We start from the raw sequence: 15,679 nt of genomic DNA, 5'->3' as shown, positions 1-15,679 counted from the left end.
CACATTTTTTTTCCATGACAACTACTGAGATATACGAAAAATGGCTCCACACTAGAATAGTTTGGGTCTTCCTAATATTATGTAAGGCACAAAAATACTGAACTTTCTTGTCATTTTAGAACAGTAGCTTTTGCAACTAACCATAATCATTTGGAACGTTTAAAGGGCCATAACATTGACAAAATATTCTAGAGCAATAAAATTTAGCACCTGGCACTGTACTATTGCTCTAAACATGCCTTCCAATTTTTATTAAAATGAGCCAGCAATTCAAAAGTTTACTTTCCTGGGCTGTGTATCTTGTTACAACTGAGGCCTGCTTCTACACTTGTAATGTAGAAAAATAAATTGAAAAGTCTGCATGGAAAATCACTTTCCTGATGGCGTAATGATGACAGTATTAGGCGTAGAGAGAGATTTGTGTTAGCTACAGATATCACTCTGTCCGCTCCTTTTGCTTACACAATGATAATTTTCAGAATTCTTTTTAGAAGTGAGTGAGAAAACAAGGAAAAGCAAGGGAATGAGGAGTGTACGAATTGGCTTTGTTCAACCTGCATTTTTTAGAAACATTTAATCAGCATAGAACCAATGAAACACAGCAGGAAAAACCTGGATTGAAATTCTCACAAGCAAATAAATGAAGTATAACATCCTCTTTATGGTCCATTTAGGAAAGCATGGCACCCTGTTATATATGGCACCCATGCTACTGTTCTACTTGGGTGCACAGCATTCACTGTGCACCCAAGTTGAGTATGATAAAAGCTGGCAAGCCACAAGCCATATCAAATATGCGGCACACACCAGCCATAGCGTATGTCGGCACTGTTCTCCAGCAGGGGTACTCCACTGAGGAAAAGGATGATGGCTGTGATGAAAAGGGGGCTGAGTACAGCCACCCATTCGGCCCCCCTGAGCACATTGGTAGAGATCAGGAAGATTCCCCACCATAGCGTGATTTCCCCAAAGTAGTTGGGGTGCCGCGAGTACTTCCACAACCCTGCACCAAGCGTAATATTAAAAACAATTAATTCACTTAATTTTGTACATAAAACACAGTTTCAGATTTCTTTTTGGGCAGGCGGCAATAATGTAATGTGCCTAATAATAATAAGTATCTTGCACTGATCTTGCACTGAGTGCGAGATACTTTTGCACTTGTTGAGACAACAACACAGCAGAAACAGACTAATGAAACAGTAAATTGAACAGACAACATAGGCATTGATTGACTGATTGCATGCACAGTATAACAACTTCATAAAAATCATTGGTTACATCTATGCGGACACAGAAAAGCTGTATATTTACGCAACAGACACGTCACTGGAGTGACTTTGTTAACAGCTTGGCTTTTCAGCTTTTCATACGTGCTCTGCACAGATTGTTCTGCAGTAGGTGAGAACAGCAGCAAAAGCACATCAGTAAAAGGTGCAGGGAGAGCAATTACTGAAAAATAACAGTGTGTGAAAAGTTACAGAGAAGCTGTATAACATACCATGGTTGTGCGATACTAAAAAAACAGAACAGCTGTCTGCTATAGAGGAATTAGCTAAGCTCCTTAGGATAAGAATTCAAAACAAAATATATCACTACGTACTCTTGTCTGCTTTGTACAAATATCGAAATGAAAAGCTCACAATATAAACTTCAGAAAAACATTACACTGGCTTTTGTATCCTTCTGCAATGCTCAAAACATGGCAGTGTCATTAGAGAAGAATACTGAAGTGAAGTTTCTGTACTGATAAGTGCAGGCAAAGTTATTTCAAGTGCCACACAGACACACAGTACACAATTAATTTAAGAGAATAAACTGCACGGATAAACACACTGTATCAGTGTGTTTGCTGAGATAATTCAAGCGGTGATGCTTTGTGGAAAGCCCACTTAGCTATTCTAGAAAAGGGTCCTTTATCTAAGCATGGGCTTTGTCGAAAGTATACAGACCATACAGTGTTTGACCAAAGCTGTCTCTGGGCGATGCAATACAGGACAGCAATTGTCACCTCGGCACAATGACAAGGTCAAGTTGATGTGCTGCCAATAACTTTAAAGCACCGCGCAGGAGCCTCACAACATAGCCCAGAGACAGCCTTTTTCACCTGCATGGTGGCCTTCATATTTTTGATAAACTCTGTGCGCAACTGTCACATATAAACACACTAAGCTCTGCACATAGGTCAGCTGCTGCCACTGTACTCACCAACGTCGCACCAGTGCCTGGCATTGGACGTGTTTTGCCGGTAGCTGTACTTCTGGGCATCTGCCATGGCCTCACAGAGGAAGCCAATGACAAACACAATGGTACCGGCCATGTCGAGCCGGGTCATGGTGGCATCCGTCAGGGGCTCGGCCTTGCGCGGTGAGTTTACAAAGATGACAGGCAGGCTGACAGTGTACACCCACACCGCCTGCATGGCACCATGCCTAAGCTCATACCGTGTTTGATGTTCCTATAAATGCTCTTCAGACACACATGCACAATACCTTTCACATCTTCACTTCCACATTAAAGCGTTTTCCAGGGTATCTACCAACCGGGAAAACCGAGAATTCTCAAGGATTTTGAGTAGTCTGTAAATACTCAGGGAAAACTCAAGGAATTTGTGCTCCTATCGGGGAAAATTTGCTTTAATTTTATTGAAAGGGAACGAAAGTTGCGGTGATGTTGGCTCGAGTAATAGAGAGGAATCGCAACGAATCTTCTTTGACGCTGTGTCGTCAGCTGGAGGAGTTGCCAGTGTACAGTCAATGACCAACTTTCCGGATGCTTCGCGGCGCCACCACGTACCCCATAAAGTCAATGTATAAGAAAGTCTCTGAAAATGTATTTGAAATTTCGGTCGCAGAAACCGTTCGCCGTCCCATTTTCCTGACCTTTAGCCGTGACTGCAGGTCTCACACGGCATTAATCAAAGCCACCACCGTTGTCGTTTTGATTACCTCACCGCCTTGAACCGGCGCTCTCGCACGCAGATATGCTGGCAGCCATAGCCACCGCTGCGGTAAGGCTAGGCCTAGCTGCTTCCATCGTTCCCCACCTGCGGCAAGTTGTTTTTTCATCCACTTTCATTGCCATTAATTTATCGTTTCTTTATTTCATTTATTAAGCACAAGTAATTGCCCCTATGTTGTTCTTGGTGTCAGTGTTTGTTGGCTTCTTTTGATATGACTGATAAAAAAATCAGGTCCCTCGGTTAACCCCCTTTCTTCTCGTTTATTATATAACGAGGGTCTCGATTCCGGCAACATTGATGCATTCAGGTAGCATGTGTGGGTTTATTGACCGGCTGCCTTCACCCAAGAAGATCACATTCTCGTGACGCCACCAGCAGAAAGGATGTTCCACATCCGCTGCCAAGGTCTGTGAGTGGTGGCGCTGGCTAACACTCCCAGGATTCTACTAGGAAACATAAATACCCAAGAAAGTGGATGGAGAAATGGCGCCATGGTAGCTCAATTGGTAGAGCATCGCACGCGAAATGCGAAGGTTGTGGGATCGTTCCCCGCCTGCGGCAAGTTGTTTTTTCATCCACTTTCATTTCCATAAATTTATTGCTTCTTTATTCCATTTATTAAGCACAAGTAATTTCCCCTATGTTGTCCTTGGTGTCAGTGTTTGTTGGCTTCTTATGATAGAACAAATTTTAAGTCTTGAGTTCATAGCTGTTGCACTTGAATGTACAATACTCTGGCAACACAAAACATTCCTGCTTACAATGATGCATTAAGTGAAGCAAGCACAAAAAACACAAAATACACCAGGAAAGCTGCTTCCTGACATGCAAGAAGAGATAAGCATTTGCCTATAATCCGGTCTCTAACAACGAAGCATGTTGTTAATAAGGTCTTGTTGACAGACTGTGTTGTTAATCAAGTCTGACACCTGACAATACATGACAACACATGATGTGTGAGAACATGAGCTTGCATATAGCAGGTTCGTGTTTCCACACGTCATGTCTGCCTGTGAGAGACACTGCTTTTAGAGATAGCAGTAACATCAGCACCAATTCAAGAGTGTGACATTAAAGAAAAAAATGATTTCACCTGTATTAGTAAATTACTCTACTACAATATCAAAAATGGCACTCCTACCGCTAGAAGCAGATCAGTAAGCCAGAAAAGCCATAAAGAAGACAGACAGGCAGTGACACTACCTTGAAGTTCCCTCACCACCTACATGTGACATCGTGAATTTTGACAGCGTCTGCTAGCACCTAGTTAATTGTGTATCGGTAAAAATGGACTACATTATGTTTTAAAGCGGCCAAATATTAAACACGGCAATTTTCAGAATCTTGTACTGAGCCAACAAGGCCCAAATAAAAAAAAAGTACTTTGAAATCTGTGACATCGCACTGACGTACCACCACTGGAGATTTTGTGCTAAATTAAAGAAATTGAGTTTTCACCTTCATTTTCTTTTCAACATTCAACCTATTATTGCAAAATAAGGGAAATAGAGTTTGAAGAATTTTTTATTGGCCAAAGCTGATTTAATGTTTCTTGTTACTGGGGGGTCCCTTTAAGAAAGAAAAAAAATGAAAGGCATGCTTTAATGACATATTTGTTGACCTCCACCAGAATGTTTCGTGTGGAAAGACACAGACAGAAGAGGCTATTTACACTGGAGCCAGGCAGCCAGGCCGACAGTCGCTCGCGCCAAGCGCACCGACCCACTTCATCGTCATTCTCACGGCGGCTCGTTTCTTGAGCACCGCTCGATGATATCGTAATACTATCAATGGCTGAAACTTTAGTTTTGTTGAAGCTAACCTTGAAGATTTCATGCCATTCAAATTGCTTTCAGTGTTCTTCATGTGTTTTTGATATAATTCTGCTTCACAACTTTGGCAGTTTGCAATACAATTGAATCAAATGCTACATCTCAGATAACTGAGAAATACAAAAAAAATAAAACTCTAAATTACATCCGGCTGACATCACCAAAACTGAGCACCAGAATGATGGAACCTTAATTATATAGCATCATTAAATAAGCAGCCATAAACAGCTTATTAACACTGCAACTTATCAATTCTTTCCAGAAAATTCTTTTTACGAACTGCCCCATATATTATTTATAATTTGTCAACATTTTGTAGATAATACACAGATCTGAGTGATACATATCAACAGCTCTGTTAAAGATATTCATTTAAACAATTAAAAATGAAAAGCTGTTCTTGAAAAACAACAGGCTTTTGCTAATTGTGTATATAGATTTTAAATGCAACATTCTGAACACATGATAATGAAAGAAATATAAACCGTCAAATACAGCTAAACATCGATATAACGATGTCGGTAAAATCGGCACTTTGCTTCGTTATATCAAAATTTCGTTGTATTGAAATTTGACCTTTTATACAAATAAGTATAGTCGCCGATAGATTTTTATTACACGGAAAGGGGCCGCAGAATTTCCAGAACTATCGGGCAATCGAAAAAAAAAGCAAATTTGAATGAGAAAACAATTCATTTCGACAAATTTGGGAGTCGGCGACGAATGATACGGTTTCATGCCACGTATGTACGTCAATATCTTCTCGGCGCTGCGAAGTAACCGAAGCCAGCCATGCTTTCGCGTGCACTGCGCCCCCGCAGCTGATAGCGTCGCCCGCACTGGGACGACGTTAACGGGAAAAGCGCCGGCAGTGAGGAGCGAATGTTTCCTCTGCCTCTCGCTCCAACGGGTCACCGAAACTCGAAATACTAAACGTGCGGTAAGACAGCTTACATGGTGCCATGCCGTCTCGGCACGAGCAGCAGATTACCTTGGCAGGGTGCGCGGCTGCGTACGCGCTCAGCCGCGCTTACAGACATGCGCAGCCACGGCCGAGTTGCACGCCACAAATCGAGACGCGCGTCAGCTTACCCTCCACTCCGCCCCTTCGCGCACACTCCCCTCCCCCTCTTTCCCTTTGCTCGCGCGGGAAGGCGGCACTCGTGAAGCCACCATCTTTCTTGTCTCACCCTCGCACACTTTGAGTCGCACCTAAAGCGCACAGCGCGCGATAGGATCTTATCGCACTTGGCCTTTATACGGAGCATCATGCGGCTTCACTTCGGGGGCCGCTCTTGATTTGAGAAGTGTTTGCAAGCAGCCGCTTGTGATTCAATCATTTGACCGTCTGCGTCCGCGGAAGTTTCCATTTATTATCCCGGCATTTCTTAGCAGCGGCAGTGAAATTTCGTTATATTGAAATCGCATACGAAAACACTTTGTTATATTGAGACTCTAAATACATGGTGGTCTATGGACAAGAGGTTATGAAAAGTAAAATACTTCGTTATATCGAGAATTTCGTTATATTTAAGTTCGTTATATCGAGGTTTAACTGTTTAATAAATGAGCATCCAAACTCAAAAGGTTTGAAATGAGTTGATAAGTATGGTTTGTCTCTATTGAAGCATAAAGTAATGATTGGTAAGGGTTGGAAAAGGGAAACATTTCCTGTAACAGATGTTGTGTCTTGCGGACATGGGCACTATTCAGCAGCAAAGGCGGAGCCACAGGACTCGGTGGCTTTCCCATGTGGCCTCTTTCCCAAAGACCGAACAAGCGCAATAGTGCTTAACTCAAGCAAGAGTTAAAGCATCACATATTTGAATAAACACTCTGGTTATGTACAGATGTCCCGATGTCATATATCTGTGGATCAAGTTAAACAAGAGCTTAGTGTAACAGCTGCTCAAGCAACTCAAGCAACTCAAGCCTCTAAAATGGGCAAACCATTCTCAATTCAGTTCAGCCTAAATAAAGTAAATAAACCATCACTAAAAAAAAAACTCTTTGTTAGTGTTTCACACAGAATTAATTGAACCAAATACCTAAGCAAAGCCTAATAAGTGCAATTTTTGAACAACAAAATTTTAAAAATTAAGAATACTCTGCTTCTTGGACCCATTATAAAAACAGCACAACAGCAAATGGAGGACTGAAAGAACAAATTAATGAACACAAGGGCACAGCCCACATTGCTTGTGTTCATTGGTTTGTTCTTTGTGCCCTCCGTCTGCTGTTGCGCTGTTCTTTATAATGGATTACGAACTAGTCCGGTCACACACATTTGCTTCTTGTGACCGCTGGAGAAAGAAGCAGCGCAATGAATGCAAGTGAAGTAATGACAGTCTTACATAACCATATATGACAATGAAGCAGCTTGTTTATTGTTGCAGAAACACTGCAAATTAGCCTAATTATAAATCAAGCCACTGCTGTTATCACAGCCTGCTAACATACAAGAAATGCTGGAAAAGTCTGATTGCCATATGGGACAGCTCCCAGTCCGTGGCTTATGATACCCATGCTGCACAGACATAAATAAGGCTGCTCTGTTTTGAAAACTAAGCAGCACTTTTCATTGCTATTGCTGAATTGTCAACCGACCTGAAAGGTCCAGAAGATGGCGAAACGTACAATATTCTTGCTAGCTTCTTGAAATCTCTCATCTCTACCAATTTTGATAATCCGGAAAAGGAGGAATGTTGATAGGCGCACACCCCACAAACAGACGAGACCAGTGGTGAGGCACTGCCTTGGGCTATAAGTCTGAAAAAGACAATCATGACTTAGTATTCGTTTTCCAGCTACCAATGTGTCTTGTGTTTAGGGTATTTATAATTTTTCAGATAACAGTAAATACTTGTATGCTGCTTAGATAACTTTATTTTATAGCAAGAAAAAATGTTTTTGTTTTCACATTGAATGATGAAAAGAAGGTCCAGTCCAGTAAAATGTGCCTTGTACAAAAAGAATAGTTTTACGAAAAAGTCTAGAACCATGTACACCACGTAGTGTGTTAATAACTTTAACAGTGGTATTTTTCATATTCTGCACCAAGGTTAAATAAGCACTGACAGCATTCTTTTGTAACTTTAACACTTCAATGAATTTATCTGTGTCTAGTAATCATGAAATGAAACCGTAATGTTCCAATGTGACAAATAATTAATGATAGCATTGTTAATTGTGATGCACTCTGGCGTCACTTGAGAACAAGTGATAATGACTGTAGATAGCTGAGTGCCACACTGCAGCAGTTGCAACTGACTCGATGTGTGATCACATGGGCTCACACACTAGTGATGGTGAAGAATAGGTTTGAAGTTGTTATAAAGGAGGTTTGACTGTAGTGCAAAAATTCTCAAAACCAAAAGTGAAATCCACCTGACATGCATGGACAGCTGTACATTGATGGAGTTTTGTTGGCTAGCAAATTTCTTCAGTGAAGCTGCATATCTGATCTCGGGAAGGTATTAATTTCAGTCCCTCCCCCCCTTCCTGATAAAGTTGAATATAGTAATAAACTGGAACTTATGAAAAAAAAAAAAAGAAGAGCCTGCCTGACCTATTTCACATGTTTCTCTTCCTGATATTACTAAACTCAAAAAACATCTAATGAACTATTCAGTTCCTCAGTAGTATTCATATAGCCCAGCACTTCTGCAATATTGAAACCACAGAATCACAGTCACAGCTATTAAGTAGGCTGCCTTGTGCACTGAGGCACTGTGTTTTGTTTTACAAAGGTGCATGCAATATTGCAGTCATGAAGCAGTCAATAGTGGTGAACTACTTCAAGCATGTCATTTGAACTGCATGAAACAGGATCTTGGTCCATGAGGCTTATAGAACCAGAGCACCACAAATAATTGCAGCACTTTTTATACAACTCAACCAAAATGTGCGCCAAGCACAGCATGGCTTCAGATGTGAAAAAGAAGATTTAACACGTCACCGAAATCGGAGGTGGTGGTCATGTCGCATCTCACACAACGCAAGAGCCTGTAAGTCAGCCCGGAGTGGTGGCTGAAGGCCCAGTGACTGTGTCGCTCAAAGCAGCCAAACTGGCCCTTACAACTGTTCACTTTTCTTGTAAATGCAGGGGGACAGTCTAGTGATGAATGGACTCTGCTTCTGGCAGCATGGTCATAGTGTGCTGGCAGCACGGTCATAGTGTGCATGTGTACGCGTCAATGACATCTGGTACCACCAGACCGTCGCAGCAGGTTTCAATGATGTGACGGTGTCGGGTGACGGTGACGATGTCGAGAGGTGCACTGCACTGGGTGCGCATTTTTGACTGGCCACATTAAAAGGTAATGTAATTAATTATTTGTTATGCTCTCGGTGAATTGAGGCACTATAGCAAAATTACTGCTTTGATGGCTATCTTAAAGAAGCAATAAAAATGAGACAAACATTTTCTGTCAGTACTCCTTGAAGATGCTACCCAAAGTTGCTCTGACGTATGCAGCACTGTTTAAAGCTGTTGGCCGGTGAAGATTAACTTTGGTGTGTACTCATGCAAGCTGTGTAAGATATAAATTTTTATATTGCAGGCGCAAGAAGCAGTGTGTTCAAACACAACTAGCACAATTCTATAAATCTAAACCTGCTATAAGCTCACTAAATGTGGAGATTTTAATTCAGTTACTACTGGTAATGGCCATTACATTGGTTTCGCATCACAACAATTTTTCACTAACTCTAAGAGAAAAAAATCTGAGGAGGATGTTGTGCATGTGTTTGGCTGCTATTAATAGCAATTGAACTGAAATTCTGCACTTTGTGTTCTTCTCAAGGTTCTATTTTTTAAATTGCAGCATTTGTTCTTCCATGAATTTGTGCAGCAGTGATGATGAGTAGGTGCCGCAATACAAAGAATTCAGCGCTTTTTGTTTTGATTTCTATAACACTGCTACAGGCATGGCTGCAGGAAACCTTACACAACCTGTTTGAATAGGCATGCAAGTTAGCCTCCTTGGCTGCAAGCTAGCTAAGCTATATATCTAATAGCTTTGTGACCAGGAAACAAAATATATTAAAAATACCTAAAGATTAGTGACTTAATCCAGAGAAGTTGCTTAGCAATGATGTTTCTACGATCTCACTATGATGACTCCTATACAAACTCATCTATAATGACTATTCGAGTATTCAAATAGCTGAAACGCGTCATGTATGAGGCATGTACTGTAGCCATACTCCTCTCTCGCACTTCCCTCTGGGGCTGCTGCACCTTCTGGTGGTGTCACCGTGAAGTTCGCACATACCCAGTGGCACAGCACACAATGACCCAAGTTGGTGTCAAAGAGGTTCATTGAGGAGCAGCACATGCCCAGTGGCCCACATACCTAGTGACACACACTCAAGTTGGCTTCAAAGAGGGTTCATTGAAGAGTGACACATACCTAGTGCTACATACCCATGCGAACGGCTCATATTTTTAGACTGCACTATCTTTAGGACTGGCCCACATTTTTGGTAGGAATAGCTAGCTAGGTGGAATGAAAACTACTCTGACAATGCCAGGAATGCTATTCACATTAAAAATTTAGTATAGTATGAGTAATGTGAACATGTTGCTATTTTACCGTGTTGAAAGAACTGCATTTTGAAAAAATTCTCATAAAATTTCTTCATGAAGTTCATTTCAGGCAGCTTTACCAGAACAACTTCCTGCAATCGGTTGACCTCAGAGTAAGATAAAAAATTCTATAGCTACCTTCTCATCAGTCAGAGACATTATTCGCAACTTCCACGGCCTATAGGTGTCGTGGCTGTACATCCAACATGACGGACGTTGAGATGATCGCGACATGCTGCTGGAATGGTACGTTTGGAGAAGAGCAGAGTTCTTTGTGCTGCAATGTATGTTATTGCACAGGTAGGGAAGCAGTAAGATTTTGTTATAACTGAAGAAAGGTTGCGTACATGAATGCACCCACATTAAGCACTTAACTACACAAAATTGTAAATGCTGCAAATGCAGCAGACTGTTGCATCAGTAGCATGAAATCATTAATGGAAGCTTGTCACTAAGCATAGAATGATTAAATATTTACCTCAGTAAAGTGAGGAAAATTCCCAGAGACGCGGTTTATATTGCTTTTATCTGCACTATACTCTGCAGCATAACATTTGGTTCACTTCAGTTTCTGTCAAAGGCTGTCAAATTTGGCATGTTCTGCAACAGTGAACTGATGATGAAAAAGACGAAGTGGAGTTTGTGCTTGAGTGAGCAAACAAAGTAGCCAAAGAATTGTTTTTGCACTGTGTGACGAAACAGGAAAAGCAACTCTGCAGGCATATCCAATTGCCAGTAATGTGCTTTTATTCCGGTCCCTTGATCAGCAAACAGTAGAGGACTCGGACAGGAAGTCAGCCAACAGTGAACAAATTTAGAATAAAGTAAAAATAGCCAATTTCGAGAAATATTGTGTCTCTTTTCGACTGTATGTTTGCAGTCTTTAAGAAATGTGAGGAAAAATAAGAAGAAAGAACTGTGGGTGAAGGTTAAGAGTTGTAAGAAAAGTACTTTCTGGGAGCTTGAAATAATGTGACAGACATTTTGAATGCGGACTTTTTGTGATGAATTTGAGGCACATTGCACATAGCAGTCGCATGCAGCTTTCTTTTTGTTGCACTCGTTCATTCACAATGTTTATTTTTTTATGATTTAGTGCACAAACCAATATCTCTTTTTTCTCTGAATATTCCACACTTCTCCTACTTTGGAAAAGCATTGATAGGCAAGTTGCCTGTACTTCTTTCTGTGTCTGAAAATGCAGCAGTCACCTGTTCCACCAAGCTCGATCACTCCTTCACTGGTTCGCGAACAAACCACGTAGCGCCACCACCACCTCTCAAAGTTGCGAATACCATTGGCTTTGACTGAATGTACTATTCATGAACAGTTATCTATGTAGCAAAGGGTGAGCAATCAATCCCTACTGTGATAACTGTGACAGTTTAGAGACAGTGGAAAATACAGTACTTGAATGGGGCCCCACATATTGTTACAAGAGATTTTAGAAAGACAGGAAGCTAGGCAAGTTGGAACAGATTCATTATAAATGCTGAGCAAAGGAGCAAGGACAGAGACAAAAAAAAAAAAAAATCAGAGCTAGTGACCTTGTTGTTATTTGCTTTGTGTACTCATTCCTTTGCACATGGTTATAATGAATGCTATTTTGTGTTGAGCATGAAATGAACATGATCTGTCACGCTTTGCTGACATTATGTGACATATATATGACTTACATACTATGCCCTGCCCTTCAAAACAGCAGTGGGCCTTAGATCTAGATTAATTGTTTGATTAACTTTCAGAAATTGACCTTAGGAAAGCTTTCGCCAAAGTTCGCTTCATGATAATGAAAGGCCTGTATTTTTTTTTTTGCGATCTTCTCACCCATAAATATAATTATCAGTTTCACTGGCCTATTTTTACACTCACGCCCCCCTCCCCCCCCCACTTTTCTTTTCTTACACTCACCCACTGAACTCTTTTAATTCCTTCCACCGTCCTTATGCATGCAGAGTAGCGTGTCAGCGGTCATATGTACGTACGTCGGGTGGCAGGGGGAAGAAAGGAAAAAAAAAAGAGAAAACCTCTGCCTTTTAACAAGGAGCATACCTCTCTCCCGTTGCTACTTTGCATGGTGCACACATGAATGCATGCCGCGAGGATAATACAGCTGTTACAAATTAAGGAGAACAGTAGGAAGGGGGCAGAAAAAGCACACAAAAGATACCTACCTGGGATAAAACAAATACAGTCAAGGCCAGTATAATAAAGTTGGCACCACCAGCGAAATCTGTTAATTTGTCGAAATGAAATGTTGCTGCGATGACAAAGAAAATGAATTGCAGTCCAACGGTAACGATGGCAGATATGGCCAAATGGTCGGCGTCAAATATTTCTACTGCCATTCGTCAGTATCAATAAATTCTGAAAAAAAAAACAAGAGAAGGAAACGGCAGTTGTGTGCCGCACTTAGCATATATAAAGAACCAACTATATCATTGTTAAAGTTCTAAATGCAACACTTAAAACCGAGGGGCTCGATTTTGTTAATCATGACCACATAAAGCCAACAGACAATACGTGGGTCATATAGCTTCCTAGCAGTGCTCTTCTGTAATGCAGGAAAGTAAGTACAAACGATTCTAGTTTAATTTAATTTTTTACGAGTAGTGATGGGCTTACCTCTCAGTATTCATATCCGTGACAGTACGAAAACGTCATCATGTTCGTATGATGAAGCTACTCTGCTTCCAGAATGATGGTGCATAGTTTTCGGCCGAAAATAGCTTCTACTATCGGAAGACATGTCGTCTTACAATGCGCTGGAAATGTGCGCCGTATGCGCAACGTGCGCGTAAGCAATGCGCAAGGCGAATGAAGCATCCGCAGAACTGCATCGCAATAAATTTGATCAAATAGCATGCAAGAACTTTGATAGATAAATATTATTTTAAAAATTTGGTGTGTTAAAACCATTTTCCCGTTGTGTAGCGGCTGCGTTATACCCGATTAGTAATCAATATCATTCAAAGGAGAGGAACTCTGGCTCAATGCTGGGTCAACTGTCATCGTCATTGTAAGATTTTGGTTTCGTTATTCTGACACACGCAACTTATTCAGAGTGATCTGATCGTCAATCGCTTATACCAGTACAATTAGCAGATACCTTTATTCGTACAGTACTTACAAATGTCGAATAGCCGATGATATTTAACGGCATCAGTCAATTAGCTTCGATGCCCATTGGTCAACGACGACGACAGCGCCCTATCGTACGCTGTGACAGCGCCAATGCCCCCAATTGATCAAAATTCGTTATAAAGACAGCAGTGTGGAGAGTCCGATACCGAGACAACAAAAATTGTCTCGGCCTGTGAGACGACGGCAGTGAAACTCGCTCGGAGGTCGAACGGTTGTTTTTTGGTAAATAATCATTGCACTCGTTGCTTGGTTGGCTGTGTCAGAGGCGTGTGCCCTTGCAGCTGCGCTGGCTGCGCCTCGCACAAGGCTGGCTGCGGTAGTAGTGACTGCGGAGGTGTCACGGTGATGATTTCAGATCGACGAGTTACAACGCGTGTTCGTAGTACTGTGTAGTTATGAGCTCCGAGGAACTGAACTCTTCTCTTTCTGATGACGTGGACGAACTGCGTTGTTCCCAAGTGGTGGGAACGCTTTGCTTTTCTGACGCTGCAGATGACACGGGGGAGTGTTTCGTCTCGTCGACATCGAGAACCATTCGTGAGTTTTTCGCGTTCTTGCACTGACCTGTTTTGAATCGATAGATGATCCGTATACGTTGCCTTGAACGGTAAATAGTTAATTACTTAAGGGCTTGCGAAAGCCACTACGGACATATCAACACTATCAATAATGCACTCTTAACTTAAGCCATATATAAGCAGGTGTTCTCGCCCTTAATATCTGCTCTGCTCGAGAATTCTTTTTTATTAGATAAGTAAACAGTCCATTGTGCAAGCGAAAGGAAGCCGTTAAGATATTGCGATTTCCGACCTATCGGCGTAACAAGCTGTCCTTCGTTTTCAATCCTTTCGTTCTCTTAAAGCTCGCCTTGACAGATGCAACTGCTTTCCCATGCTTGCTCGCCTGCCTTTTTCTTTGCGCTTGCGTATGACTTGCACGGGCACAATTTGTTTTTCTGTTATTTTATCTTTTCGTGTGATCATTAACCAATAATTACTTTTCACATGTTAATTCTTCGTAAACGTTTTTCAGCCAAGGAAATATATCTTCTGTTGGGTTATGACGTGTGGTTGTTACATAGATGGTCATTGTTCGACGTATAGATACATTTTAGAAAAATTTGCCTTCTTGATGTGCGAAAGCGTTTAACTTGTCAGAAAATTAATGTTTATGTATGTGCGAATATAAACGCACTCATTTTTTTTTTAGCATATTTGTGTGAGAACCATTCGAAAATAAGCTTAATAACAGTAATGATTTAAAAAATAAGCGCGAGGACGGGGGCACTGAGTGAATTAAGGCGTGACACAACGAAGTACCTTAATTGTGTCGCTCCTTCACTCTTGTGTCTTCGGGATTAGTGAGCCATGTACCATCCACGACCTCGTTCAGTCGCGCTTTCACGGATTCAAACGAATGAGCCCGCCAACGTGTTTTGACCAACCCAATTGTAAACACAATCTTGTGAAGATGAGCGTTTGAAGGGAAATGAAAGTGATCCAGCTTTTACGAAGAAAAGCTCAAATGTAGAAACACACACACACTGTCTAGCTGCAGTATTTGTGTGTTTCTGAAAAAGTGCACTCCAATGTCTCTAATATGCAAGTTTATTTACTCATATGTTCTTTCATTGCCTATGTTGTTAGGTGGTCTCTCAAGAGCAGTGAAGTGCATAGATCTTGGGCTTTTATTTATTTTTTTTTTTCATTTCGTTTAGTAATAAACATGTTCTTTGTCTGAAAGACTAAGATAAACCAGCTGTTTCCAACTAATAAAAATTACAACCTTTACATTCGATAAATAGCGAACAAAGCAAAAAAAGAATTTTTCGCTTAACAAGTAGGGAAGCAGGGTGTCATAGATTAGTAAAAATTGTGTAAAATAAATGACAGTTGTGCAATAATAAACAGATTTAACTGACTCGCTGAAATTGTATATAGTGTCCATTAAAACATGATACCTATAGGTGTCAAACATTTTCAGAGGATTCTAGGATTGCATTGGTGTATTGTGTGTCCTTTGTGTGTATTTGAATGATTGTCCAGAGAACATGTGCATGTTGCTCTCTTAGGCCTTCTGGTAATGATGTTGCACAAGTGGAAGTACTTTCTAGTTTGTATCTTAGTACCAACAAAAAGCTGCCTGGTGTTT

The 15,679-nt window shown here is 41.1% G+C and overlaps 2 protein-coding genes across 9 annotated transcripts in view; one reads left to right on the top strand and one right to left on the bottom strand.

Annotated features, from left to right (window-relative positions):
* The window catches only part of LOC142590758 (uncharacterized), a 92,962-nt gene extending 79,776 nt beyond the window's left edge, over positions 1 to 13,186 (bottom strand). For 4 of the 5 annotated variants that reach the window (XM_075703192.1, XM_075703196.1, XM_075703187.1 and 1 more), the window contains exons 1-5: positions 13,010 to 13,186; positions 12,559 to 12,751; positions 7,402 to 7,563; positions 2,209 to 2,416; positions 808 to 1,003 (exon numbers count right to left, since the gene is read on the bottom strand). In XM_075703192.1, the coding sequence (XP_075559307.1) occupies positions 808 to 1,003; positions 2,209 to 2,416; positions 7,402 to 7,563; positions 12,559 to 12,732 (740 nt within the window). In that variant the 5' untranslated portion in view covers positions 12,733 to 12,751; positions 13,010 to 13,186. The remainder of the gene's footprint in view (positions 1 to 807; positions 1,004 to 2,208; positions 2,417 to 7,401; positions 7,564 to 12,558; positions 12,752 to 13,009) is intronic. The other variant, XM_075703199.1, reaches the window with a different exon arrangement.
* A 230-nt stretch (positions 13,187 to 13,416) lies between these two features.
* The window catches only part of Snx21 (Sorting nexin 21), a 45,696-nt gene continuing 43,433 nt past the window's right edge, over positions 13,417 to 15,679 (top strand). For 2 of the 4 annotated variants that reach the window (XR_012830236.1, XM_075703168.1), the window contains exon 1: positions 13,418 to 14,065. Coding sequence is in view for 1 of the 4 variants with exons in the window: in XM_075703168.1 (XP_075559283.1) it covers positions 13,924 to 14,065 (142 nt within the window). In the remaining 3 variants the exon portion in view is untranslated. Of the gene's footprint in view, positions 14,066 to 15,679 lie in introns of all 4 variants that reach the window. The other 2 variants (XM_075703178.1, XM_075703173.1) reach the window with 2 other exon arrangements.

This window comes from Dermacentor variabilis, chromosome 1 (genome assembly GCF_050947875.1).
Source record: "Dermacentor variabilis isolate Ectoservices chromosome 1, ASM5094787v1, whole genome shotgun sequence".
In the NCBI taxonomy this organism is placed as follows: Eukaryota; Metazoa; Arthropoda; class Arachnida; order Ixodida; family Ixodidae; genus Dermacentor; species Dermacentor variabilis.
The sequence above is the reverse complement of the archived record's forward strand: the minus strand, read 5'-3'. Positions and strand labels throughout refer to the sequence as shown.